Raw genomic sequence first — 27,497 nt, 5'->3', positions numbered from 1 at the left:
CATTACTCTAATTTATTACGGAGTAAACTAAAGATATACGATTGATAATTTTCCTATAAACAAACCCAACCAATTAATTTTTAATTTATTTATTTATTTTTAAAAAATACATGTCACTTCTATATTTAACTTGCTAGAAAAGATAAAACCTTATTTTATATAACTATAAATATAAAATAATAATATATAGTACAAACTGTAAAGTTGCAACTAATGTTTACTTCCAATATTCAAATTCGATTTTTTTTTCCAGCTATATGGTAATAAAATACATGAATCATGAAATATTAAAGGGGATGATATTTTGCATTTTCTTTTCAATTGTTAGTAATTAGGAGTATGAAGCACAATTGAAGACTTTTATTTGTGAATTTGTTTTTTAATCGGATGAATGAATTGATCAGATTGGGTTAAATTGAATTTAACTTTTAATTGGTTTGAATTATATTGGATTTTAATTAGAGATTAGATTGGATTGACTCCAAAATATAAAATCTAATAAATGATAGATTAGATTTGAATTTGACAAAATTCAATAGATTTGAACCATTAAATCCTATTATCAAGATATTCTCTCACTTTATATGACACTTGAACGTTAGTCCTTTTTTAATAGGATTTTGATGTCATATAAGTAATTTTCTTAGATCTTGTATTGAACTAAATAAATTATTTATATTTTATGCCTAAATTTTAGTCAAAATCTTAAGCTGAAAGAGCCCGCCTTAAAATAAAATAAACCTTGCATAAGTTTGAATGAGTCCAAGTTAAAATTTGAATTTGATCATCTAAGTTTTTCTATCATCACTGCTCCATTCCTATTATGAAAATACACATCCTCTATTCTTTCTTTTTATTATTTATTTTTTAGGAAAGATCCAAAGATTTTTTTTTGTTTTTATTGTTTGAAAAAAAATTGAGTTATTCAGGAAGTGAAGGGATGCAATGGATTCTTTGCTCATTTGAGGTTGTAGCATATTTGATTTATATATTTTGTGTAATCATAATACATTTTCTAATTGATATCTCCTAAGATTTCGTCTTGGAAAAGATGTATAGGAAGGTATAACCTTTTCAATCAAAGCCATTTTGACATGAAAACATAAGCTTTATCATGATTGTATTCATATTCAAAATTATAATTTGTTTGAATAATATTTTTTTTTAAAAGATCAAACATATTTGTTTGGTGATAAATTAGAGTGTCATCACTTTTCAAAACATAACAAGACTATTTCTTTGATTACTTGATAACACAAAGCATTAAAGCTTCTTTCATTTACTTCTCGAGTGTGAACACAAAGTGCTGGTCAAAAGTATTAAAATTCAAAAATTAATGCTCCCCACTTAATTCTTTTATATAACATCACCAATGTTAGGGATGGCACTCAAATACGGATCCGACCCGGACTTGGATTGAACCCCAAAAAATTCCGTTCGGATTCAACCAGCACCAAATCATTTTTCATCTTGAATCTGAATGAAATTTTGAGAACCCGCATATTTCCGAGTCTGGATCTGGGTTCAGGTGAACTCATAAATTCGGAACCTGGATCTGAATATTTTTTATTTTAATATCAATTTTTTTAGAAATTATTTAATATAATTAGAAAAATTAAAAAAGGAGAAGCCCTAGTGCTTGAAAGGTTTTAGAGAATAATATAGATTTGGGAAAACTAGCTTGACAAGTATTCATTGAACAATATAATTACAATTTATACAGTTTACATGTTTGTATAGAAAAGGAAATAAATAATAGAAAGGGAAATAAATAATTCACCTATTGCTAGCTTTCTAGAATATTGTAACTATCCAAGAATAAAATATTTACAACCAAAAATAGATGATATACAATCAAGCAAAGGTTGACTACAATGATTCCTTAATATGCCCCCTCAAGATGGTGTCCCGTGGAAGGACGCCAATCTTGACTCGAAGTGCATCTAGCTGTTGACGAGGAAGTGGCTTAGTAAGTGCATCAGCTAACTGATCTGCAGAGGACACATGAGAGACTCGGATGTCGCCATTCTTTACTTTTTCCCTGACGAAGTGAAAATCTATGGCAATATGTTTCATGCGAGAGTGAAAGACCGGGTTTGCACAAAGATACGTAGCCCCAATATTGTCACAATAAATAGTGGGTATGGTGGGCAAGTGAACCCCCAGTTCACTCAACAGAGATTGAAGCCATGTAATTTCAGCAGTGATAGAAGCAACTGAACGGTATTCAGCTTCGGTGGAGGATCTAGCAACAGAACGTTGTTTCTTCGAACTCCAAGAGATGGCATTATGACCAAGAAAGACTATGTGACCACTGGTGGAGGTTCGATCATCAGTGTTGCCTGCCTAATCTGCATCGGAAAAGCCATGAAGTAGCAAAGGAGAGTTACGATGTAGAAATATTCCATGATGAATAGTACCCCGAAGATATCGAAGTAGTCGTTTGACAGCAACCCAGTGTTGAGTGGTTGGGCAATGCATAAATTGAGATAACTTATTGACAGCAAAGGCAACATCTGGGCGAGTAAGAGATAAATATTGAAGGCCACCAACAATGGAGCGATATGTATTTGCATCTGATAAGGAGACACCATCATGGAGACTTGGCATATGATTAGGAGACATAGGTGTATGGACAATGTTGGCATGCAACATGTCAGCCTTTTCCAGTAGATCATGTATATATTTATGCTGCGAGAGTAGAACACCCGATTTGGATGGAATTATTTCGACGCCAAGAAAGTATGAAAGGGCACCAAGGTCTTTAATGGAAAATTTGGCAGCAAGTTGTTGTGTGAATTGGCTAAGAAGACGGTCATCACTACCTGTGAGAATTAAGTCATCCACATACACTAAAAGATACATGGTGAGATGCAGGTGTTTATAAATAAATAAAGAGGGATCTGATAGAGAATTGACAAACCCATAGGATAATAAGAATTGTTGTAGTTCATGATACCAAGCACGGGGGGCCTGTTTAAGACCATAAAGAGCCTTCTTAAGATGGCACACATGGGTAGGATTGCTCTTATCAACAAAGCCCGGGGGTTGAGCCATATAGACATCTTCAAGTAAGTGTCCATGAAGAAATGCATTATTGACATCTAGTTGTCTAAGAGACCAGCCATTGGAGAGTGCAAGACTAAGAACAAGTCAAACAGTTGTTGGCTTGATAACAGGACTAAATGTCTCATGATAATCTATGCCAGGTCGTTGGTGAAAGCCTTTTGCAACGAGGCGAGCCTTGTAACGTTCTATGGAGCCATCAGAGTTGCGTTTGATACGAAACACCCACTTACAACCCACTAAATTTTGAGATGGGTGAAAAGGAACAAGTGTCCAAGTCTCATTACGAAGAAGTGCATTAAACTCATCAGACATAGCTGCTCGCTAGGCAGGATGTTGAAGAGCGGCAGAGACTGAGGTTGGTTCAGTTGGGGAAGCGAATGTGTGGACAGTAGCAAGGCTTAGTTTGGTAAGTGGTTTATGGATATTGTTCTTTGCTCTAGTTTGCATGGGATGATTGTTGTGGATGGTGGTTGATGGTAGATGAGAGGAAGGAGATGGTTTATGTAAGATTGGAGGAATAGAGGCGGAAGGGGTTAAAAGAGGTGCGACAGAGGATGTACCTTGCAAGTTGTGCAGGAGATGATGCTCATAAGTGGACACATCATTGTCAGTCGATAAAGGTTCAGCTTGAGGAGAAGTAGAAAATGACAATTGTGAAGAAGAGTTTAATGAGTGGGGTTGAGAGACTATTGGAGTTTGGTTGTTTGATTTATATATTGGCAAAGGGAGATTTGGCAGGTAGTGAAAATTTGGGAGGTGAGAATTTATGGAAATTGGTGGATGTGATGCCGAAGGTTGATTTGCATGAGCAACAGATTCAGAAATTGGCAAAGGTGGAGAAGATTGGATCCATTGGTGGAAAGTAATATCTGTTGGGCGTGAAAGGAGAAGAGATTGTTGAGAAAATGGAAAAATGGACTCAACAAATGTGACGTGACGGGAAACATATATTTTTTGTGAGGTTGGATCATAACACTGATATGCACTTTGGGTGGAGGAATAACCGAGAAAGACACAAGGGTGAGATCGAGAAGAAAGTTTGTGAGACCCATATGGTCGTAGCCACGGATAACAAAGGCAACCAAATACTTTTAATTTGGAGTAATTTGGTTGATGGCCAAATAATTTTTCAAAGGAAGTTTTCATAGAGAAGGCAACTTTTGGCATACGGTTAATGAGGTATGTAGCAGTAGTAAATGCATGTGGCCAAAATGTGAGAGGCATGTGGGCATGATGAAGCAAAGTGAGTCCAGTTTCGACTATGTGGCGGTGACGACGTTCGGAAAGGCCATTATGTTCTGGGGTGTGTGGTGGTGTGGTGAGGTGAGAGATGCCATTAGTAGCAAGAAAGGATTTTAAAGAGGTGTATTCTCCTCCATTATCCGTGTAAAGTGTAATAATAGAACGGTTAAAGTACTTTTCTACTAATGCTTTAAAGCGAATAAAAATGTCATGGACATCAGATTTTTGTTTAAGAGTATATAGCCAAATATATCGAGTGAAATGGTCGACAAATATAACATAATATTTATAACCATCATGAGAAATAACCGGAGATGTCCAAACATCAGAATATAATAATTCAAGAGGATGAGAACTTATAAGTGAGGAAGAAGAAAATGGTAACTTATGAGTTTTATTACAGTGACAAGAATTACAAGGAAAATCAAAGACAGTTGACGATGATGATAACGGTAAAGTTTGACTTGAAACTAAATGACTCAGAATATTAGAGGATGGGTGACCAAGGCGATAATGCCATTGATCAATGGGAACCTTGATGGATGAAAAGGCAAGTAAAGGCTTAGTTGCAGAGGAAGGACGTGGCCACTCATAAACACCATTTCTAGCTGTTCCTTGCAGAAGTAGTGCCCTCGTGCGAAGATCCTTCACATAAAAGGAAGTTGGTAAGAATTCAACAGACACGTTATTATGAGAACAGAATTGAGAAACAGAAATTAAATTCTTTTTCATAGATGGAACACATAAAACATTATTTAAAGCAAAAGACTGAGAAGAAGATGGTAGGGTGGTGGAACCACTATGAGTAATAGGTAGACCGGTGCCATCTCCAATGTGCACACTTTCAGAGACCGGGTGTTCAGAATGTAGTGACAGGTTATGAAGATCTGTTGTAACATGATGAGATGCACCAGAGTCTAAAAGCCATTCGGTGGCAGAGGGTGCAGGAGGAGTAGTCATGTAGGTTTGTGGGGCAGCAATATGGGCTTGAGGCTGAGGATTCGAAGACCAAGGAATGTGTCTAAAGGTTGGACAACGTTTTGCAGAGTGACCTTGTTGGCGACAAAGTTGACACTTACCAAGATAGGGACGAGGTTGAGTAGGAGGAAGTGGGGAAGGTGAAGGTGAGTGTGGGTGTGAAAAGAAGGGTGGCCGATTATGTGAAAAGAGAGGTGGACGATAAGGTGGATTAAAGGGACGATTTTGGGGCTGGTTTTTAAGTGGATTGTGAAAGGGTTTTTGAACTGGATTGGCGGAACCGGCATGTTGGAGAGATTAGCTTTCTTTCGTGCTTCATACTTGAGATGTGCTTCAAAATTGATGAGTTTCTCATGCAGTTCATCAAACGTAATAGGGCTGTCACGGACACGGATGGCTGAGCAGAGGTCTTTGTAATCTTCATCAAGGCCACCTAAGATTTTTAATATGAGATCCTCATTATCAATGGGAGCATTAAGCATAGCAAGTTCGTCAGCAATGGTTTTGGCATGTTGGAGGTAGTGAGTAATTGTCTGTGTGCCTTTGTGAATTAGACGAAGATCCTCTTTTAATTGTGTGAGACGTCCTCGTGAGGGTTTGGCATAGGTATTGGCTAGAATGGTCCATGCTTCTTGTGATGTTTTTGCAGAGGCAATAAATGGAACAAGATTGGGAGAAATAGACCCGGCAATGGCACTAAGAATTAATTGATCTTGCCGAATCCAAAGCGAATAATCTGGATTAGGCTTGTTGTCAGTTTCGGTAGTGATGGTTGGAGAGGGACAAGGTTTGGACCCATCAATGAATCCCATAAGATCATATCCTATAAGTATAGCATGAAATTGAAATCGCCAAGAGGTATAATTAGAGGAGGTAAGTTTGATGGATATTTGAGTGGTTGTGTTGATTGAAATAAGAGAGGAATTGTTGTCAAGAGGATTGACGATGATTGGAGAGGTTTGGTTGGAAGAGGAAGTTGGTGAACTAGAAGTGTATGGAGTTTTTAAAGGATCGGCCATTGTGAAAGATAAAGAATTGAACTTGTGAAAGTTCTATAGAGGCTCTGATACCATGAAAGGTTTTAGAGAATAATATAGATTTGGGAAAACTAGCTTGACAAGTATTCATTGAACAATATAATTACAATTTATACAGTTTACATGTTTGTATAGAAAAGGAAATAAATAATAGAAAGGGAAATAAATAATTCACCTATTGCTAGCTTTCTAGAATATTGTAACTATCCAAGAATAAAATATTTACAACCAAAAATAGATGATATACAATCAAGCAAAGGTTGACTACAATGATTCCTTAATAGTGCTAGTGTAACACTCCCTGCTGCCGCGGCTGCCAATATGCCATTTCCTCTATTAGTCTCTCTCTCTCTCTCTCTCTCTCTCTCTTTAGTTCTCCTCTAATTCTCTTCTTCAAATCAGATTAATCATCGTCCTCATCACCTCGGCTGTCACCACCTTCGTGGTGCGGCTGTGTTTGTCTCTCAGCATACCAGCCTTCCCTGTCGCGACCCGTAAAACGGGGTGAAATCCGCCTTGATCACAGTTGTGTTCTGTGTTCATCATCATATTCATAAGTTGCCTTTGTGAATACTTGTGAGTCTTGGCCTTTCTCTTTGCAATTTAAGCTCTATTATGCTTTGATTTTATTATTTATACTCTCTTTGCAACTTTAATATCTATACTCTGTGGTTTTAATATCGATGCTCTGCTATGCTTCAATTTTATTATTTATAGTTTATTTTTTAATTATTTTTTTATTGTTGTTGTTAATAGAATTGAAATGATATCTTCAAAATATGTATAGTTTTTACAGTTAAAAATAGCATATAAATTGGAAGAAGTTGCTGGATTAGTTGTTAATTATGGAACTAATTATGTCTTGACATAATTTTTGTGTGGTGACAAATTCATGATGGAAAATGAACAAAGAATCGGTCTAGATGTCTCTGAAAAGAGTGACGAAAGTGTGTGTGTGCAAGGTTAAGGACAGAAGCAGAAAATAATGATGATACAACTGTTGAATTAGAACTAAATTCAACAGCAGCAATTTGAAGGAGTAGCAATAGCCATGGCCGTAGGGGTAATACTACTCTTGTCACTTCACAAAAACGAGATGGTGGCGGCAGAGTAGTTCTGATTGATTATAATCAAATGAATTTGTTGTATTATTTTTATTATCAATTTACCACTAATTAGTTGTCTTGTTCATTATGTTTATGATTTATGCATTTCTTTTAGATGGAATTCTAGAGGAAGCAATACTTTCTGCGGAGCATTTGATTGATGAAAGTTTGATGAGTAAGCAACAGTCAAATGAAGTAGATGATTGAGAGTTTAGTCTTTAGATTAGTGGTTTGAAGTTTGAACTTTGAATTGTAGATTTATATTATGGATTTGTATTTGTGGATGTTTATTGCTTTGGAACTTTGAATTTTAGATTCTATATTTTGTATTGTAATTGTTTTAGAACCTGGATATGTCATATGATTTGTATTTGATTTTTTCTAGAACAAGTTTATTTTTTTCCATAACAAGTTTAGTTTAAGCAATCTGGGTTCAAAACCCGAAACATGGAAACCCAAATTTTTCCCAGTTGAACCCGGCCCAGACTTGCATTGAAAAAATCGAGTTCAAATTCAGGTCCAGTATAGAGAATTGTGTGCTGGGTTTGGATCCGGAAAGGCCGAACCTAGACCCAAACCCAGAAATTGCCATTCCTAACCAATGTACACGGAAACTTTATTGACCAGAATTAGTTTATTGGTCGAACTTTCACCTTCCAAAGACTTTCAAATGCTTCAGTTTGAATCTCCAAAACATTTGATATGTAAATATTATAAGCAAGCCTACACCACCAACGCCACACCCCTTTCTACTATTTTATTTTTATATGAAAATATTATATTTACTCAAATTATCCAATATTATTCGGGAAGAATGTATATTTTATTCTTGATAGATGTTATATTTATTACTTATATTTTTATTGGATTTTTTATTATTAATTTTATCCTTTTCATTAAGAAAAACACATAAAATTAACTATTTTTTTGTTTATTTATTATTCCACCTCTCCTAAGAGGATTTTATGACATTTCTAAGTAGTGTTGTGTCAAAATTAAATAGAAGATGAAAAAAATTAGTCCTATGTAATTACCAAAAGAGCACATACTTTTTTCATTTTTTCCTAATCCCAATGATTGGTGTTATGTTTTAATTTAAATTTTAAAATACCAAACCCTTGAATGATTGTTTTGCCCTTAGTTTCACAATTAATTCTATTATCTTTTAACATGAGGGATGAAATGGATAATTAAAAATCTAATAGGGATGTAATTGTTAAATATGATATCTATTTAGGGATGAAACATACATTCTCCCTATTATTTACATCACCAGAACATAAGGAAAAAATTATACATAAATTAAAAGTGCTTTCTAAATAATGCTTTGTATATTATTGTTATTAGCTTTTTAAATAAAACCACATCATAAAAGAATTTGAAATACATTATGAAAGATACTTAATTTAAAGATGATCTAGTGAGCACCAGTGTCCATTACATGATGAGTACATGGACAAGTTGGCTAGTGGCATACCCAAATACTTAAATTAGAGAGTTTAATTCAAAAATTTTTAATTTAAATTGGAGTGCTTAATTTTTTTGTTTTTACTGTTTACTTGAACACATTTAAAATCTCAAAAGTCAAATTTTGTTGTATTCTTTTAAATTTTAAAAAATAAATAGTAGCAAATTATTCATTTTAAATGATGAAACTAATTGTGGCCGCATTTATGAAACCATCTTTATTTTTCTAAGTAATTTCCACAAAATATTTAAAAAATAAAATTAAGTGACTATTGAATTTAAACCAAGTCTCCAAAACTATTAAATAGTACTCTTACCACAAAACTCAAAATATTTTATTATATAAAAAATCTGTCAAAATTCATTTTATTATTAAAAGATGATATCCAAACCACGATGCTATATTTTATAACATTAATTTAGCATGCACGATCATAAAACATATAGAATTGCTCAAATGCTCTAAGACCGAGACATGGTTAAAGATAATAAATAAATAAATCCTATAAACAAAATTAAAATAATATCTTTCCTTTTGCCTTTCATTCATGCAGCTGTTCTCCACTGAAAAGGAGGGGAAAAAAACAAAAGAGACAAAATGCTTCTTTTTCTACCCATTGTATGAAACCATCAGCTGATTGATAAACTGGCCTTCCATAATTTGCCCACTTTGATTTCACCCCACTTGTTATTGCATCATGCCAGCTCAAGCAAAGTCAGTTGCTTACCCTTGAAGAAATTTTCCTCCTTTTTCAAAACTTATCCTTCCAAGATAGAAATAAAATATTCATCCTCATGGTAGATATCTACATTTGAAGAAATTGGTTGCCTTGTTCAGGTTCCTCAGGAAAAATTTTCGGACTTTCTTGAAAATAAAACTCATTGATTTCTTTTGCTGTAACAATTGGTCTATTGTTTTCATTTGGTGTTGCAAGCATACCAGTCGCAAGGCCTCCAGATGAAATTAGTCCCCAAGATGAAATTCAAGGTAGCCAACATCCCTGCATCTTCACCATCAAGCTTCTGTGCAACGAAAATTGTGAGCTAATATTATAGCAGGAATATATATAAATATATATAGATCTCAATTGTCAGTTGAAATGTTTCAGTCAACATTCTTAGCTTTGGTCTCATATAAAGAGTTAAAGAAAGCATGAAAAGTTGAGCAACCAAACCTGTAGTTGGGATTCGAAGAAGGCTAGAATTGTCCCAGGAATTATGCCTCTAACTCCACCGCAATGTAGGCTTAGGATTGAAACAAGTTTTGTTTTTCATCTGATCAACTCATAATTAGATTTCCTTTAAAACTCAACCGTCATCAAATCTCTAAAAAACAAAACAAAGATTCTAGTAGATTATCCCGATCTAGTTAATCAGTTGACATAATTGCAGATTTTTGACTTAATAATGCCAAGAAAAAATTTGATATATTATGACTGCAAAACATTAGCAAATACCAGAAACACCTTCTGTTTGCTATCACTGACTAGAAATTGAGTTCTAGCTTATCGTTATCTGCTTTCACCACAAGTAGTAGATCAGCTCAGATCCCTGACAGGTTTTTAATACTAGATGTTCATCACTCTTTTGAAAGTTTCCAAAGAATTTGTTTCTCCTATTTGTACCCACTATATGTGACTCATCACAAGCCATTTCAGCTTTTTAGGGGGCTGCAATTCCTTTTCTCGGCCATTATTAAAAACAAAAATAAAACTTTGCAAGAGGTTGTTTCTTTCTTTTTGCAGTTAGTTCCTTTCTTCAGGGCACTGCTTTTCTTAAGCTGACAACAGCGCTGCTTTCATGGCAGTCTTAGTGCATATCCATTTATCCCACAAATGACAAACAACTCTGTTGCATTCAGTATCAAGAAATGGTTAACACAAACAACTTTGTTGCATTCAATATCAAGAAATTGTTAACACAAACAACTCTGCTGCATTCAATATCAAGAAATTGTTAACCCATTCAAAAACATCCTTGACAGTATAGGTATATAAAGGGTGACAATTATAGATTTACACTTATTCCAAACAGTCCTTTTCATTTCATATAAACAATGGAAATCCAAATATAGACATTACATTGACGATGTCAAAATGGTAGAAGGAAAGACCATTTTCCTGAGAAGAGAGAGATGAAAAGGCTGCCTTAGCGTTCGTGTTTTAAATATGTCCTCCAACTTTCGTATAATTTCTTTGAATACTGAATTTTCGCAGAGATTTGCATCGGCATGCACACACCACCTAGGTAATTCCACCTTTACAACCTCAAACGAGAGAGTGATGAGTCATCTGGAAGTCCGGCTGAAGCAAAGAAGTCAATGTAGTCTTTTACAGAGGTGCCCCTATACAAAGTAGGACTATCATCTGATAACAACTCCTCTATGGGGCTGAAAAGCTTCTCGGATGGCTCAAAATGTGTTGTGAAGAAGCATGCCACTGACAATCTAGGTCCAGCACAATTAGCCAACACTCGGTGTTCGGCAGCCTTGAACTTGTCATTAGAGATAACCTGCCAAAAAACAAAAGTCAAAACCTTTAACAATTCCGTATGATAACCTAATGACAGATATAGTATTGATTTTACAAAGCAGTGTCAGTTCATTTTCTTCATCTTCTACTCTTTTTCACAACCAGAATTACCACTAGACTCTCTATAGCTGCTGAGAGGTGCAATGTTTGAAAAGTTAACATCTTTATTATTTGCAGCTAAGAAAATAAGAAATTCTACTGAAAGAAACTAAGCAATATGAAACAATTTGGTGTGGTTGAGGCTACTGATTTAACCAACTTTCGAGGGTTCGTCATATCTTTGAACTTTTTAATTCTTCTGTTTCCCACCAATCAAATGATGGCTTAAAGGAAATCTACGTATTCTAAATGTTCAAAAGTTTGGGACATCATTAAGGCAGTATCAAGAACATAAATGCAGTTAAGACTATTCACCAACCAATCCTTACATTAATTTAACTTTTTTTTCCCCTCCATGCCAAAAAATAATGAACTCTCTTCACTTTACACACCTGTAAGAGTTCCCCAACGTTGACTACTAGAGCTCCTTCCACCGGAGGAATATTAACCCAATGATTATCATGAAGAACTTGCAGACCACCAATTTGATTTTGCAGAAGGATAGTGAGAAAATCTGGATCACGGTGTTTGGTATGTCCAAGAGTCAGGTTTGGCTCAGGACAAGCCGGATAGTAGTGACAGTAAAAGACATGTCCATCAGCACAACCCATGTTCGTTAGGTGATTAGAGTTGAGGCCAAGTGCCTCCGAAAGTAACTTGAACAAATCCTGACCTAGTTTTGTAACATATTTCGAAAACTTCAACAGTATCTCTCTGCAGAGGAACAGACATATATTGTTGAAGTGCATCATTAAGCACAACAATTATAACACAGAATGCATACCTGCACGCCTCTGGATATTCTTCAGGAGGTGGAGGATTAGGTGCCATGAGACAAGACAAGGTGTCCCTCCAATTAGCAAATCTTGCCTTATATAAATCAAAATTACTATTGAACCTCACTTTCTTCATTTTGTCACGGGAGTAAATTTTTTCTTTCACATGGTTTGGTTGCTCATTGAATCTTTGTATGCTTTCGATAACCTCATCTGCAATATCTTGAGGAATGTCATGGTTCACAACCTGGAAGAATCCCCATGTGCTGGACGCAATGCCAATTTCTTTGACTATTTCACACCGAGCACCAACTTTATCAATGTCCCTGAGGTCTATAATTGGAACATTGAAGTGGGTGTGCCTTAGATCTGACTTCTCATTGCAAGTTTCCTCAGATGATGCAACAAAGAACTTGGGAACTGACTGTATACCAGAATCAACCAGACCTTTAACTCCAGCTTTTGTATCATCAAAGGTCTTCAACTCTGGTTCTTTGTCATAATCAAGTCCATTTCCTGTTGAAGCCATAATTTGCTGCAGACTGGAGGTCATTGTCTCTATGAATTGAAAGCAAAGAGCGAAGACACTCATATATAGAATTGTTCAAATGCTCTAGGATGGAGACATTGGTTAAAGATAATAAATAAATTAATCCTATAAAAAAATTAAAATTATATCTTTCCTTTTGCCTTTAATTTATGGAGAGGTTCTCCACTGAAAAAGGGGGAAAAAAAGAGACAAATGGGATAAAGCCGGCTACTTTACGGTGCGGATGTTCAAAGGAATAGATTCTTTACAAACAAGTTGGATTCACGGAATTACAAATAGAATCATTCTTAATTTATGTGATAAATATTTTATTGGAAATTTTTTTGAAATAAATAGTATCTTGTTGTAAAGATATGTCTAAAATAAATGGTGTCTTATTGTAAAAACATGTGCAATTAATTGTACCTTATAGAAATGTATCTTTTCACTTAAGGATATAACTTTTCATGGTAATATTTCACTTGGAGATATATCGTTTCATTTGAAATAGTGATGGTTCAATTTGGACCATTGATTAAAATTAAATCTTTATCCATTGGCCATGAATGAAGGGGTATCATGAAAGATGACAACCCAAATGAAGGGGAACAAATATGTTTATAAATAAAGGTCATATTTAAGCCATTTAGACATGAAAATAATGATGCCACACCACTCTTTTCTTAACCCTCTTTTCTAGAACGAATTTCAATATAAAACTCTTATTTTTGTGCATTAAAAAAAATCCAATATATTGTTTTCTGTAGGAACAATATATTGTTTCTTGGCAGGCTTGCAACATTCAAGAGTATTCTGGTTTGCTTTCGTCGATGCACAACGCAAGCAAACAAACAAGTGTTTCATTGTATCTTGGAGGCGTATTTGCTTAATTCATGTGCATCACTCAATTGGTGGGGGACAAATAATGTCTTAAGGAAAGTGACATTTGTAACGTGCATTGAAGTACACATTATTTTCTGTAGTTTACTTATTACTATTATTTTCTTCATACATACTGAGTTGTAATCACAATACTTTACACAATAAAATTCCACTACTATTATTATAATTCTCTATATTTGCCATTCCCCATAAGTACATACCACCAACAATCTTAAGATGTTATTTCTGCAACAATGGCACCAAGTTTATCTCTTCGATAATTTGCAGTAGATTTTGTCAAATTAGAGCGGTTCGATGGTGGCGACCTTATTCGTTGGCAGAAAAAGTTGCATTTCTTGTTGACAAGCCTCAATATGATCTATGTTCTCACAACACCAAAGCCTCAAGAACGTGAGGATGAGACATTAGCGAAAACTAGAGTGTGGCAGAAGTGGGAGCAAGATGACTACCTGTGCAAGAGACACATTTGTAATGCCATGTTTGATTTTTTTTTATTAATACCACCACAAATCTACAACAAGAGAAATATGAGACTCATTAGAAGCTAAGTACATGATGGAAGATGCCGCAAGTAAGAAGTTCTTGGCTTCTAAATTTTTTAATTTTAAATTGGTTGATAATATAGTTGTAGTTGAACAATATAATGAGATTTTGTATATTCTTGATTAATTCAACCAACACAACATGAAGATGGATGGGTCTATTATTGTCTTTTTAATTATTGATAAACTTCCTCCCTCTTGGAAACACTATAAGAAAAGTCTTAAACATAGTACAGAGGAAATTAGTTTAGAAGGCTTAGACCAAAGTCTTTGTATTAAAGAGGAACCCAAGCTTAATAGTCTTGAGGACCGGGCTGCTATGTTTAAGACTAAAAATCCACTTGTGGATGTATAATCATCTTGATCAATAATCCAACTAGCATATGAAGATCCTTCCAAAATTGAAGGATATCCAATGTAATATATACCATAATCCATTGTATTTTTAAATATTTTAGAATTCCATACACTACTTACCAGTGTGCTTAGCTTGGATTACTAGTATATCTACTCAGCTTTCCAACAGCGAAAGCAATGTCAGGCCTAGTACAAGTTATTGTTTACATAAGACACCCAATAACATGTGCATATTCTAATTGGGATACTGCTCTGCTAGTGTTAGAGTACAATTTTATGTTTGAATCAGAAGGTGTTAACATAGGATTACAATCATAATAATTGAATTTCTTTAAAAATTTCTCAATTTAATGTGCTTGGGTCAATATTAGGCCATTCTCATTTTTGATAATTTTAATTCCCAAAATAACAGATCATGATCACACATACTATGGAGTCTAATCCCTTCATCTATGAAGTGGTAATGAAGTCTCAAGATGTTGCCTTTTGGAAAGAGGCTATTAATGATGAAATGGACTATATTATGAGTAATAAGACTTGAAAATTAGTTGATTTACCACATGGCTCTAATCCTATAGGTTGTAAATGAATTTTAAAAAAGAAGAAGAAAGTTAATGGAACAATTGAAAGATTTAAAGCAAGATTAGTAGCTAAAGGCTTTACAAAAAAAGAAGGTATTGATTATTTCGATAGTTATGCACCTGTTGCAAGAATTGCTACTATTAGAGTCTTGATTGCTTTGCCTTCAATTTATCATTTTGAATTCCATTAAATGGATGTAAAAACAACTTTCTTAAATGGAGAATTAGATGAGAAAATTTACATGAAACAACTAGAAGGGTTTGTAATGCTAGGACAAGAACATAAAGTTTGTAAACTAATCAAGTCTTTATATGGTCTCAAACAAGCTCCAAAGTAGTGCCATGAAAAGTTTGACAAAGTGATTGTTTCAAATGGATTTAATATTCATGAATATGATAAATGTGTATATAGCAGATTCAATGGAAATAAAGGTGTGATTATTTGTTTATATGTAGATGATATGTTAATCTTTGGTATTGATAGTGAGAGCATTAAACTCACTAAATCATTATTGTCATCTAATTTTGATATGAAAGGCATAGGGTTTGCTGAAAACCTAACCATTTTAAAAGAGATTGTCGACTTCTTAAGAAGCAAAAGGAAGTTTCAAACACAAATTTTGTGGCCATGATATCTAAGATTAATGTTCTTGAAGATGATAATGCATGGTGGATAGATTTTGGTGCAACTAAGCACGTATGCAAGGATCGTAGCATTTTCAAATCTTATAAAGCAATGGATGATGGAAATGTTCTTTACATGGGAAATTCTTCCACTGTAATAGTTAAAGGAAAGGCAATGTGCAACTAGGGTTTACTTCTGGAAAAACTTTAACTCTTACTGATGTTTATCATGTTCCTGAAGTTAGGAGAAATCTTGTATCTAGTAGTCTTCTTAATAAGTATGGCTTCAAACTTATTTTTGAGTCAAACAAATTTATATTATTTAAGGTGGCACCTTTGTTAGGAAAGGATACATGTATGAGGGAATTTTTAACTCAATATCAATAATATGAATGTTTCTTCTACTTATATGGTTGACTCATTATCTTTGTGGCATAATCATTTAGGACATGCGAATATTAGAAGATTGAATGATATGACTAATTTAGTATTTGTAAACATAAATAATTCGATAATATTGATTTTGATGATAACAAACCTTATATATTTTTAATTAAACATGTTGGAGCTATTAATATTAAACAAACTTTTAAAGCCGTAAAATATTTTAGACATGTTTAAGAATTTGGATAACCATTAACTTCAATCAGAAAACCATTTTCTGCAAAAGGTTGTTAAAATGCTGATTCTGGAAAATAACGGTGAATCGTTTGTTGAAAACGTTGAACTAATAATTTCCATAAAGGAATTGGATTATAACCGTGAGCCGTTTAGCAAGAGCGGTTAGCCAAATTTGTTTTGCAGGTTTCTGAAAATAAACAACTAGCCGATAACTCCAAATAGTGAACCGACTATTTAAAATCTCAGCTCAACGGTTATTTAGATTAGTCAAAACAGTGAACTGACAGCAGTTAACAGCGATCCGACTTTGCTCAAAAAGTGAACGACTAGTTTTCAGCTCTAACTATAAAATGACTCAATCAAATTCAAACAAAAAGAGATCCAAGAGTTATAATTGAGCTTGCTACTGAGTATACAATTGAAACGACCCGCCCCGAATCCCTAGGACGAGTCTATCTAATCTCGTCTAATCGAATTAATCATAATTCTGATATATAAGAATTTTACTCAAAAATTCGACAGAGTCTCCCCTATAAATATAACATTCCCAAACCTGCAATTTACAAAACAACACTCCCAAAAAAAATCAATATCCAACCATCCTTCGTAACCAACTTCTCAAGTCAACATACCAAATATCACCCAAATCATTCTAATATTAAAATACAATGGTTATCCTTAATTACAAAATATAACAAATAAATACAATTCGCAATATCCCAAATATCAAAATATTAAATCTACGACTCCTAGAAACATCACATGGCCACAATTTCAAATTTAACTATCGTTGGTAGGTCGACTGATGTACCTGCAAATCTCCTGTGGAGGGGAGGAAATATAATAAAAATGGGGTGAATATAAAACTCAGTGAGCTCAATGAGTGGATAATAGTTTTTGAAAAATAAATTTATTTAAAAATGATTTAATCTTTCTCAAATCAATTTCATCAAAATATCATAAGAACTTATATAAACATATTCAATTCAAATCATGCACTGAAATAACTATATTACATAAATCTGCATAAAATCAATAAAATCATGATACTTATAATATCAAATATTGAATACTAAAAACAATCATCAAACAAGTACCCATGGGAATAAACTCGTCATACCTGGACCTCAACGGACGGGCAATCAGGGAACCATCATGCCCCGGAGCTACAATGGGTAGACCGTGAAATGTCATCTCATATACCTCATATCTCATATCTGGACCTCGACGCATAGGCAATGACGTATTATCTAAGTACCATCATGCCTCGGAGCTATATGGATAGATCGGTAAATATCATCTCATATATCTCATCATGTCTCCTATCCGGACCTCAACAGACAGACAATGACATACTATCTAAGTACCGTCATGCCCCGGAGCTACACAGATAAACTGGTAAATATAATCTCATATCATCTGTATCACTGTATCCGAAGGGGAAGGGTATTGTCTAATGACTTCAAAAACAATCTTTATACTCATAACCATATACCTTTTGATCATACTATCAATCATATTGTTCTTTTCACTAACACATTTGAATCCACTTTTCTATTCTTAAAATTACATCATGATTTACTCAAATTAATTCGGAAAACCATTAACTAACATTTTAATAAAATATCAATGCGTAAATAAAATTCATTTCGAGGAAATCATTAAATCAGAATAATTAAAATACTCATTTCGCAAACATACTTTATTATCATAATAAACTATGAAAATAAGTTTTGTATATTCCACTCACAGTGACGAAGTCCAAACTCGGTATCAACAACGTCCGCAGGTTGATTCTTGTTCGCGGATCCTCCTAATCAAAGAAACAACATAATCATTCTCCGTAATTTTGAAATACAACTAATTTTACATAATAATTTTTGAAACGAATATTTATCCATAATACACTATTCCAGCATGAACAAAATTACCAAAATGCCCCCAACATCATTATTTTACCAAATTATCCTCAGAATCTTCAATTACTAAATTGTCCTCAAATCATATCATGAAAATAACCACAATGTTAGAAATTACTAAATTACCCTCGGAGCGTAAAATCACCAAAATGCCCTTAACAACTTAAATTACCGAATTACCCTCGAAATCTCAAATTACCTCACTGCCCTAACCTAAAATTACCAAATTATCCACTGATTCCACAAATTACAAATTCACCCTAAAGTTTTATGAAATTACCGAATTGCCTCTGTCGGTTAACGGTGACCGGACTTCAGTCAACGACGTCAGGAAGCTTAGGTCTGGTAGTTTAGACCTCGATGAGTCCAACGGTGCCGACGGTGACCTCCCACAAGCAGCGATGGTGGCGAATCGTGCTCCTAAAGCCGTGAGCCTTCCGGCAGTCATTCGAGGCCAAAACGGAGGTTTCAGGTGTCGGGGTTGGTCGGAAATGAAAGCTAGTGACGTGAGGAGTCGAACCCAACTGGTGGTGCAACCTAGTTCCGGCGAGATTGACGGTGAAGAAAGCGGGTTGAGCCGGGGTCTTTAGAGCTTCGATCACCGGCGTTGTGGTTGCTTTCCGGTGACGATGACAGTGGGGATATGACTGGTGTCGCTCAAGCTTCAGATCGGTACCAAGCCCGGCCAGTGAGGTGGCTGGAATCGGCGGCTAGAGCCAGGTCAAGGACGCGGGTCAGATCCGGGCTAAACGGGTCAATTTCTCTCTCTCTCTCCTTCTCTCTCACGTGCCCCTCTCTCTTTCCTCTTTTGGAAATCTATTTCCTCCTTTTCATTTATAGAAACTAGCTTTTTTTTTTTGCACTTAAGCTTAATACAAATTAAGCTAGTACCGGACCCGTGATGAAAATAAAATCTGACTACCTGAGCCTTTAATCGCGATCAATTTGTCTCGATTTAATGTTGTGACAATTTTAAAATTAATATCGAAGAGGAAAAATTAAATCTTACACTTAATTAGGAAAAATCAAAGTGCATATGTTACAACAATTCTTATTGAGCTTTAAACTTGTTTTTGTTTAATTGATTCACACATTGAGCTCTCATTTGTAATCAAACACATTGTGTGAGAGAAATTTATTTATAATCCTTTTTGTAAAATCAAGTTGAGAAGTTGTAAGTGTTGGGATACACTTTAGTTAAGAGATTGGGGATAATCTCTTGTTGTAAAGGTCTATTGACACCTTGGAAGTCAATTGTAAGAGTTGTTGAAGCCTTGGAGGCTCGCTTAGTGAAATCCTTAAGCCCGGTGAGCTTGGAGGCGTGGACGTAAGCATAGTTGGCCGAACCACATAAAAATCACGTGTTTGCTCTCTCTTACAATATCTATTTATTTTTCATTGCACATTAATTTGATTAATTTGAATTTGATTGCTTTGTTTAAATTGCATTAAGTTTTTAGTTGTTTAAATTTTTAGAATCTCAATTCATCCCCCTCTTGGGTTGCCAAGTTAGTATTTCATTTGATATCAGATTGATGTGCTTTTGTTTAGAGTTAACCGTTTAGAGTTAAAGATCAATGACAACTCAAAATGATTTCACATTTAGGGAAGGACAGTCCACTAATGGACCACCATTTTTTGATGGAAATGATTACCCATATTGGAAAACTATAATGGGAATTTACTTGCAAGCTTTAGATTATGAGATTTGGAAAATCGTTAATGATGGTCCTTTCATACCGACTACTAAAAATGAAGAAGGGGAAGAAATTACAAATCCTTTTAGTTAATGAAATACGTTAGAAAAGAGAAAAACTTCTTTAAATTCCAAAGTTATGAATGCTCTGTTTTGTGCCTTAGATAAGAAAGAGTTCCATAAAGTTTCCAGTTGTGAAAATGCTTATGAAATTTGGAATAAACTTGAAGTTGTCTATGAGAGTAGAAACCAAGTGAAAGAATAATAAATTAGTAGGTATACTAGACAATATGAGTTGTTCCAAGTGGAACAAAATGAGATTGTCCATTCCATGTATACTAGATTTACAGATATAGTAAACACTCTAGGAGCACTTGATAAGACCTTTTCAAATAGTCAGAAGGTAAAGAAAATCATTAAGTTATTACTAATGGAATGAAAACCTAAGAGAACCATCATTGAGGAAGCCAAAGTTTAAATACTTTACTAATTGATGATTTTTTGGCTCTCTTATTTCTCATGAAGAGGAATTGGCAGTCGAAAGAGGAGATGAAGATAAAAAGAAGAAAAACATTGCCTTGAGAGCATCAAAACCTGAAAGTGATGAGGAAAGCGATTTTGAGGATAAAGACAAGGCTATGGTGGCTAGAAAATTCAGGAAGTTTTTCAAGAAATCCAGTGAGCGAAGAAAATTCAGAAATCTCAAGAACTAAAAGGAGACGAAGAAAGTAATCATATGCTATGAAAGCAAGAAGCCCGGCCATATAAAATTAGAGTGCTCACTTCTCAACAAACTCAAGAAGAAAGTCATGGTGGCTACTTGGGATGATAACAATGAAGAATCAAGTGATGAAGAAGATTCGCAAGAAGTGTCAAACATAACACTTATGACAATAGGAGATGATGAACTTGATGAGGGTTTAAAGTAGAAGAAGAATAAATGGTACTTGGATAGTGGGTGCTCAAGGCATAAGACGGAAAATTATACATGGTTCTCAAGTTTTACCATGATTGAAAATGGTGGAGATGTTTCCTTTGGAGACAATTCAAAGGGAAAAATTCTCAGAATTGGTAATGTTGGTAAAGTTTCCTCAACTCTCATTGAAAACATATGTTTAGTTGAAAATTTGAAACAATCTTGATTGGTATTAGTCAATTATGTGATAAGGGTTATAAAATTATTTTTGATAAAACTAGGTTTGTCATTAAGAATGCATGTGATAACAAAATTTTGTTTATTGGGAATAAATGTGGTAATGTTTACACCATTGACATAGAATGTGCATCTATTCATGATAAATATTTTTCCGCATTGCATGATGATGGTTGGTTATGACATAGAAGACTAGGACATGCAAGTATGGATTTAATTTCAAAGATTTCCAGAAATGATTGGGTTAAAGGTCTTCCAAAAATTGATTTTCAAAAAGATAAAATTTGTGAAGCATGCCAATTTGATAAAAAAAAATCAAAACTTCTTTTAAATGTAAAAATCATGTTTCTACTTCAAAATCACTTCAACTACTTCATATAGACTTGTTTGGACCTTCTAGATATGCTAGCTTGAGTAGTTAGTATTATGCTTTTATAATTGTTGATGATTTTTCTAGATACATGCAGGTATTATTTTTAGCCAATAAGAATGATGCTCTTGATGATTTTAAGTGTTTTGTAAAAAGATTCAAAATAAAAAAGGTTATGGTATTGCATGCATTAGGAGTGATCATGGAGGAGAATTTGAAAATGATGCATTTGAAACCTTTTGCAATAATTTTGGCATTGTGCATCAATTCACTTTACCAAGAACTCCAAAACAAAATGGAGTTTTTTTGCATTACCTAAGTATTTTTGGGTTGAAGCCGTCAACACCGCTGGTTATGTTTTAAATTATGTATTGATTAGACCTTATCTCAATAAAACTCCCTATGAGCTTTGGAAAGATAAAAAACCCAACATTGGTTATTTCAAATTCTTTGGATGCAAATATTTTATAATAAATACAAACGATAACTTTGGTAAATTTGACCTAAAATCTGATGTTGGCATCTTTCTTAGTTATTCAAATACAGGCAAAGCTTATAGAGTTTATAATAACAGAACTATGGTTGTTCAAGTGTCAATGCATGTTAAGTTTGATGAATCTAACCCCTCCTCTGCGGCGAAAGTTGTTATTAATGATGATGCATATGAAGAGTTACAAGAAGAATCATTAAAAGATAAATAAGAGGATGCACCACATGAAAATCAAGAAGATAAATAAGAAGAACAAACAAATATGGAGCAACAAAAAGGTACTTCTCAAATACTTCCCAAGGAGTGGAGGTATATTTCCTCTCACCTTAAGGATTTAGTTTTAAGTGATCCTTTAAAAGGAGTAACGACGAGGTCATTATTTAGAAATACTTATCAATATGCTGCATTCATATTTCAAATTGAATTAAAATCCTTTTCAGATGCAGAAAATGATGAATCTTGGATTATGGCAATAAAAGAGGAGTTAAACCAATTTAAGAGAAACAATGTATGAGAGTTAGTTCCTAAACCTGAACATCAATCCGTCATTGGCACTAAATGAGTATTTAGGAATAAAATGGATGAATCCGGTGTGGTTGTAAGGAATAAAGCTAGATTAGTGGCTCAAAGTTACAACCAAGAGAAAAGAATTGATTTTGATGAAGCTTTTGCAGCAGTAGCTAGATTGGAATCTATTAGGATGCTATTAGCATTTGCATGTCATAAGGATTTCATTTTATATCAAATGGATGTTAAGAGTGCATTTTTAAATGTTTACATTATGGAGGAAGTTTATGTGAAACAACCTTCTGGTTTTGAAAATGAGAAATTTTCAGACCACGTTTATGAGTTAACAAAAGCATTGTATAGTTTAAGACAAACACATAAAGTATGGTATGATAGGTTTAAAAATTTCTTATTGGATAATGATTTTACAATGGGTAGGGCTGATACAACTCTCTTTATTAAGCATAAGAATCAATATATTCTCATTGTCCAAATTTATGTTGATGATATTATTTTCGGTTCCACTAATAAGTTTTTATGGAAGGAATTTTCATCTTGTATGAGTAAGGAATTTAAGATGAGCATCCTGGGAGAATTGAAGTACTTTCTTGGACTTTAAATAAAACAAACTGAAGAAGGAATTTTCATCAATCAAGCCAAATATATGAAAGATTTACTCAAGAGGTCCGAACTTGGAGATGGAAAGATAAAAAGAACTCCAATGAGTTCAACAATTAAGCTTGACAATGATGAAAAAGGTAAGAAAGTTGACGTCAAAATTTATTGAGGTATGATTGGATCCTTACTCGACTGCTGGTAGGCCTGATATTATGTTTAGTGTGTGCTTATATGCAAGATCTTGGTCTTTGATATCATAGGGGAACACATATAGACTTAACATGTTGTTCGGATGCCGACTTTGCTGGATATAAGGTTGATAGAAAAAGTACTAGTAGAACATATCACTTTTTAGGTCACTCTCTAGTCTCTTGGCTTAGCAAGAAACAAAATTTAGTTGCACTATCAACTACCAAGGCTGAATATATTGCAGTCGGAAGTTGTTGTGCTCAAGCCATATGGATGAAACAAGCTCTTAGAAACTATGACATTTACCTTGACAAAATACCTATCATGTATGACAATACTAGTGCCATAAACCTATCAAAGAACCCTATCCAACATTCAAGAACCAAACATATAGAGATTAGACATCATTTCTTAAAAATCATGTTAAAAAAGGGGATATTTCATTAAATTTTGCTATAACCGAAAAACAACATATTGATATCTTCACCGAACCCCTTAATGAAGAACAATTTACGAAAATTAGGCATGAGCTTGAAATGATAAACATTGCACAATGGCATTGCTTTATATGATATCTAGTCTATTTTGTTTTCCATGATATGATTACTTGTTGAATTGGGTGTTTAAATTGTGCGAATTCATGAATCATGCATTAAATTGGCTTTTAAGACATTTTGGCTCAATGAAATAGTTTGAAAATGTATTAAGTGATGCCAAAGATAAAATCAAATGTGTGAAATCATAGTTAAAATAAACAGATAATTGCTTGGTTATAAACAATTTACCGTTTAAATACAGATACTGAGAAAATGATTGTTGAAAATTATTGACAAACCGTTTGTCAAAAATGGTTAACCGATTAAAAGCAGAGAGGTAGCTTTGTCAATCTTTTATCGTTTGTGAAAAACAGATAACAATTTGAATTTGGAGCTCTCTTGAAATTATCGGCACATCGATTGAAGAAAACGGCTCACCGTTTTGACGCGATAAAAATTTTTCCTAGGTTTTCTTCTCCATTTTCAGTTGCTCATTCACTATTTTCTCTCTAACTGCAATACCCTCACTAGCTCTCTCTAAAATCTTTCATTTTTCCTATAATTTCTTGCTAAATTGAACCCACAGAATCCTTTCTAGACATCTTTAGAATAGTTTTATCAAGCCAAAACTCAAAATCATGCCTCAAAAAAAAAAAAAAATCCCAAATCAAAACCCTAAAGTCAGCCGAACGTTCTTCTTCAATTTTGGCTAGATTCTTGTCACTTTTTTTCCCAAATTGAGCATTTTAATCACTTCCTTTATCATTCATTCTCCTTTTAATTGGTTCAATTTCTTCCATTTTCATCATTCCTTAAAAATCTCAATTTTCACAGTTACAGCCATGACTGAATCTTCAAGGGCTACTCGCAAGAGAAAATCTGCCCCAGTAGGAATCCAATACCACCAAGGGAGACTTTGGAATTTGAGAGGATCCACTTTCCCATAGCTCCTCTAGCCAAACGCTTCGAAACCCGCTTTATGGGTTGCAAGGTAATTGACTCTTACTATATGGATTTAGATGACTTTGCGGAGTTGATTGTATGTGGTAAAAGTGTGAGAGATATGTTACTGCCTTGTGACACAACTTAAAAGTAAATTTTAACTCCCAAGTATAAGAGTGTCTTGTTGTATTATAACTCGGTGAATCCGAGGTCGATCCATAGAAAAAAGATTTAATTAGTTTATTTTATTTTATCTAAAAATTGAAATTAAAACTTGAATATAAACAACTTAATTTAAATGAAACTATGGAATTGAACTAGTTAGGGTTATGGATTCACTCTTAGAAATAAATAAAACTTAATAAATTTTTTTTGCCAATTTGTTTTAGATTTATTACCCAAAAGATTAATTATACAAATTATTATTATTTTCCCTTTAATTTTATAATGGATTAAGTATTTATTGTGCCAAAATTTAATTTGTCTACAATAAGTCAAAATACCATTTCACCATGCCTTATATTAAGATCTTAAGAATTTATTGTGCCAAATTCATTTGTTTGTCTACAATAAATCAAAATTTCAAAATATAAAACATGTATAAAATTAAATAGAAAATAATTTAATTTATAAAATAAAAAATAGAATTTGATTAAATCATATTTATTTTCTAAGAGTTTCACCTTCCCCTAACTAATATTATTTAGTTAAGCATAATTAAAATAAAAAGAAGTGGTAAAATTGAATTACTTATAATTAAAAGAAATAAAAACAACTAAAATTGGAAAATAAACTAATTTTATTAATGAAAATAATTATACAAAGTATTAAAAACACACCTGGAAATCAAGATTACAAGGAGATTGAGAGAATTTGAGAAGAAGAGAGTTGTAGAGAGATGATTAAAACATAAAAATGAGGCTCTATTTATAGAAAAATAAATTCATAATCCAGTGCTTTGCGGTTCATCATAGGCTTCATGCATGTGCTCCTCACAACCCTTAGATCAAGATCCAATGGCTGTCAAACTTCAAAAGTCAATATCACACATGGCATCATTTGACACGTCCGATTTGCCCAAAGAACGGTTGAGATTTGGCGGGTTAATGAGTGGATCGGGTCGACCCGAATACAAAGATTCGGATCCCCCAACTTGCTTCACCAACCATTGCCACGTGGCACAATCATGGCCATTGAATCATAAACGGTTGAGATTTGGTCAAGATTGCCAGCTATCCCATGCACTCATATTTATTGTAAGCTCATTTCATCATCCAATCAGTGCTCGGTCAACAGGAAAAGTCAATTTTTTTTACACAAACCCAATTTTAAGCCGATCTTGACTGATCTTAAGGTTTTCGGACCTCCGGAATCCAAATTTGACCCCCGATTATCTGTTTGGAGCCTCGAAGTACGGGAAATTAATATTTTTCCTAATAAACACATAAAAATACACAAAATTAAATATATTTAAAACATAATTAATAATTCATAATATATTACATAAACACAAATATAAATTATAACATAAGCATAAAATAACATATTATCACTTGATAATTAAACAATTTTTAATACTAATCACACTCCCCAACCAGCTTATTGCTAGCCCTCTAGCAATTAAAGCGTTATATTAAATTAAGATTTATAAAATTCACATGCAAGTTAATAGTTGTTCATCTATCCTCTAAATTACCAAATAAATGAACTCTCCCAAATTCCTTTACCAGATTGATGTTCACTCATTATCCAGAATATCATCAAACATTCTTTTGTGCTCAAGTAATTAACACAATACTTATGGGGCTTCATTAAACGAAAAACAACATTTTCGTTCCAAAATTCATTAGAAATTATATCTTTAGGCAATAGATTATTCACACATATTTTTTTTTAAATATTACATTTCTAACCCGTGTAGCGAGCTTTAGGTCAGTGACTCCCAGACCAGTTGGTCTTAGGGCACTAGGTGTTGAAACACCCCTACAGACTTAATTACTCGAGTTTCTAATAAACAAACAATATATCTATTACCCATGTAGCGAGCGTTAGGCCAGTGACTCCCAGACCAGTTGACCTTAGGGCACTAGGTGTTGAAACACCCCTACGGACTTAATTACTCGGGTTTCTAGATATAACAAAATTAAAAATATTTTTTCTTCTTTTTTTTGATTTTTTTATATAGAAATATACACTTTCTACTACCTTAGATACTATTCCTAATAAATCAAAAGAACTAAATGCTGTAAAACTTTAACTTACAACCCACTAGTATGTGTCATAGTGTGTGTGTGAAGAATGATTCAATAATACCTGTTAAATGAGTAAACAATTAAATAACTTAATAACCAAGTGGAGAGTTCACAAATTTGAGTAATTCAAAGAAAATGGAACAAAAACAACTTACTATGAATCTCAAAATCAAAATATAATACAACAAGACTATTAGGATGCGTCTCAAAAGTCGTGACTCTTTACACGGCCATCCTAGACAAAAAAACAATTTTTTTTATTTTTTTAAATCAAATTTTAACAAAAAAAACAAAAAAATAAAAAAATTATTTTTTTTGTCTAGGATGGCCGTGTAAAGATTCACGACTTTTGAGACGCATCCT

At 33.7% G+C, this 27,497-nt stretch overlaps 1 protein-coding gene across 1 annotated transcript; it reads right to left on the bottom strand.

Moving 5' to 3' along the window:
* Positions 1-10,869: 10,869 nt before the first annotated feature.
* On the bottom strand, positions 10,870-12,966 carry LOC18047896 (1-aminocyclopropane-1-carboxylate oxidase homolog 1). Its single transcript, XM_006442645.2, has 3 exons — positions 12,314-12,966; positions 11,922-12,243; positions 10,870-11,410 (listed from the first exon to the last, which is right to left on the bottom strand). The coding sequence occupies exons 1-3, from the start codon at positions 12,895-12,897 to the stop codon at positions 11,159-11,161; spliced, it is 1,158 nt and encodes a 385-aa protein (XP_006442708.1). The 5' UTR covers positions 12,898-12,966; the 3' UTR covers positions 10,870-11,158.
* Between the last annotated feature and the right edge of the window lie 14,531 nt (positions 12,967-27,497).

The sequence above is a fragment of the Citrus clementina genome, unplaced genomic scaffold (assembly GCF_000493195.1).
Source record: "Citrus clementina cultivar Clemenules unplaced genomic scaffold, Citrus_clementina_v1.0 scaffold_3, whole genome shotgun sequence".
Classification (NCBI taxonomy): domain Eukaryota; kingdom Viridiplantae; phylum Streptophyta; class Magnoliopsida; order Sapindales; family Rutaceae; genus Citrus; species Citrus x clementina.
This window is presented reverse-complemented; position numbering and strand designations above follow the sequence as displayed.

What these genes read in the sequence shown, in the direction of transcription:
- LOC18047896 (XM_006442645.2), bottom strand. Translation starts at nt 12,897, where the DNA reads ATGAGTGTCTTCGCTCTTTGCTTTCAATTCATAGAGACAATGACCTCC. An exon ending in GAATATCCAGAGGCGTGCAG is followed by an intron (nt 12,244 to 12,313) that starts GTATGCATTCTG and finishes GTTCCTCTGCAG; the next exon opens with AGAGATACTGTTGAAGTTTT. An exon ending in ACGTTGGGGAACTCTTACAG is followed by an intron (nt 11,411 to 11,921) that starts GTGTGTAAAGTG and finishes GTTTTTTGGCAG; the next exon opens with GTTATCTCTAATGACAAGTT.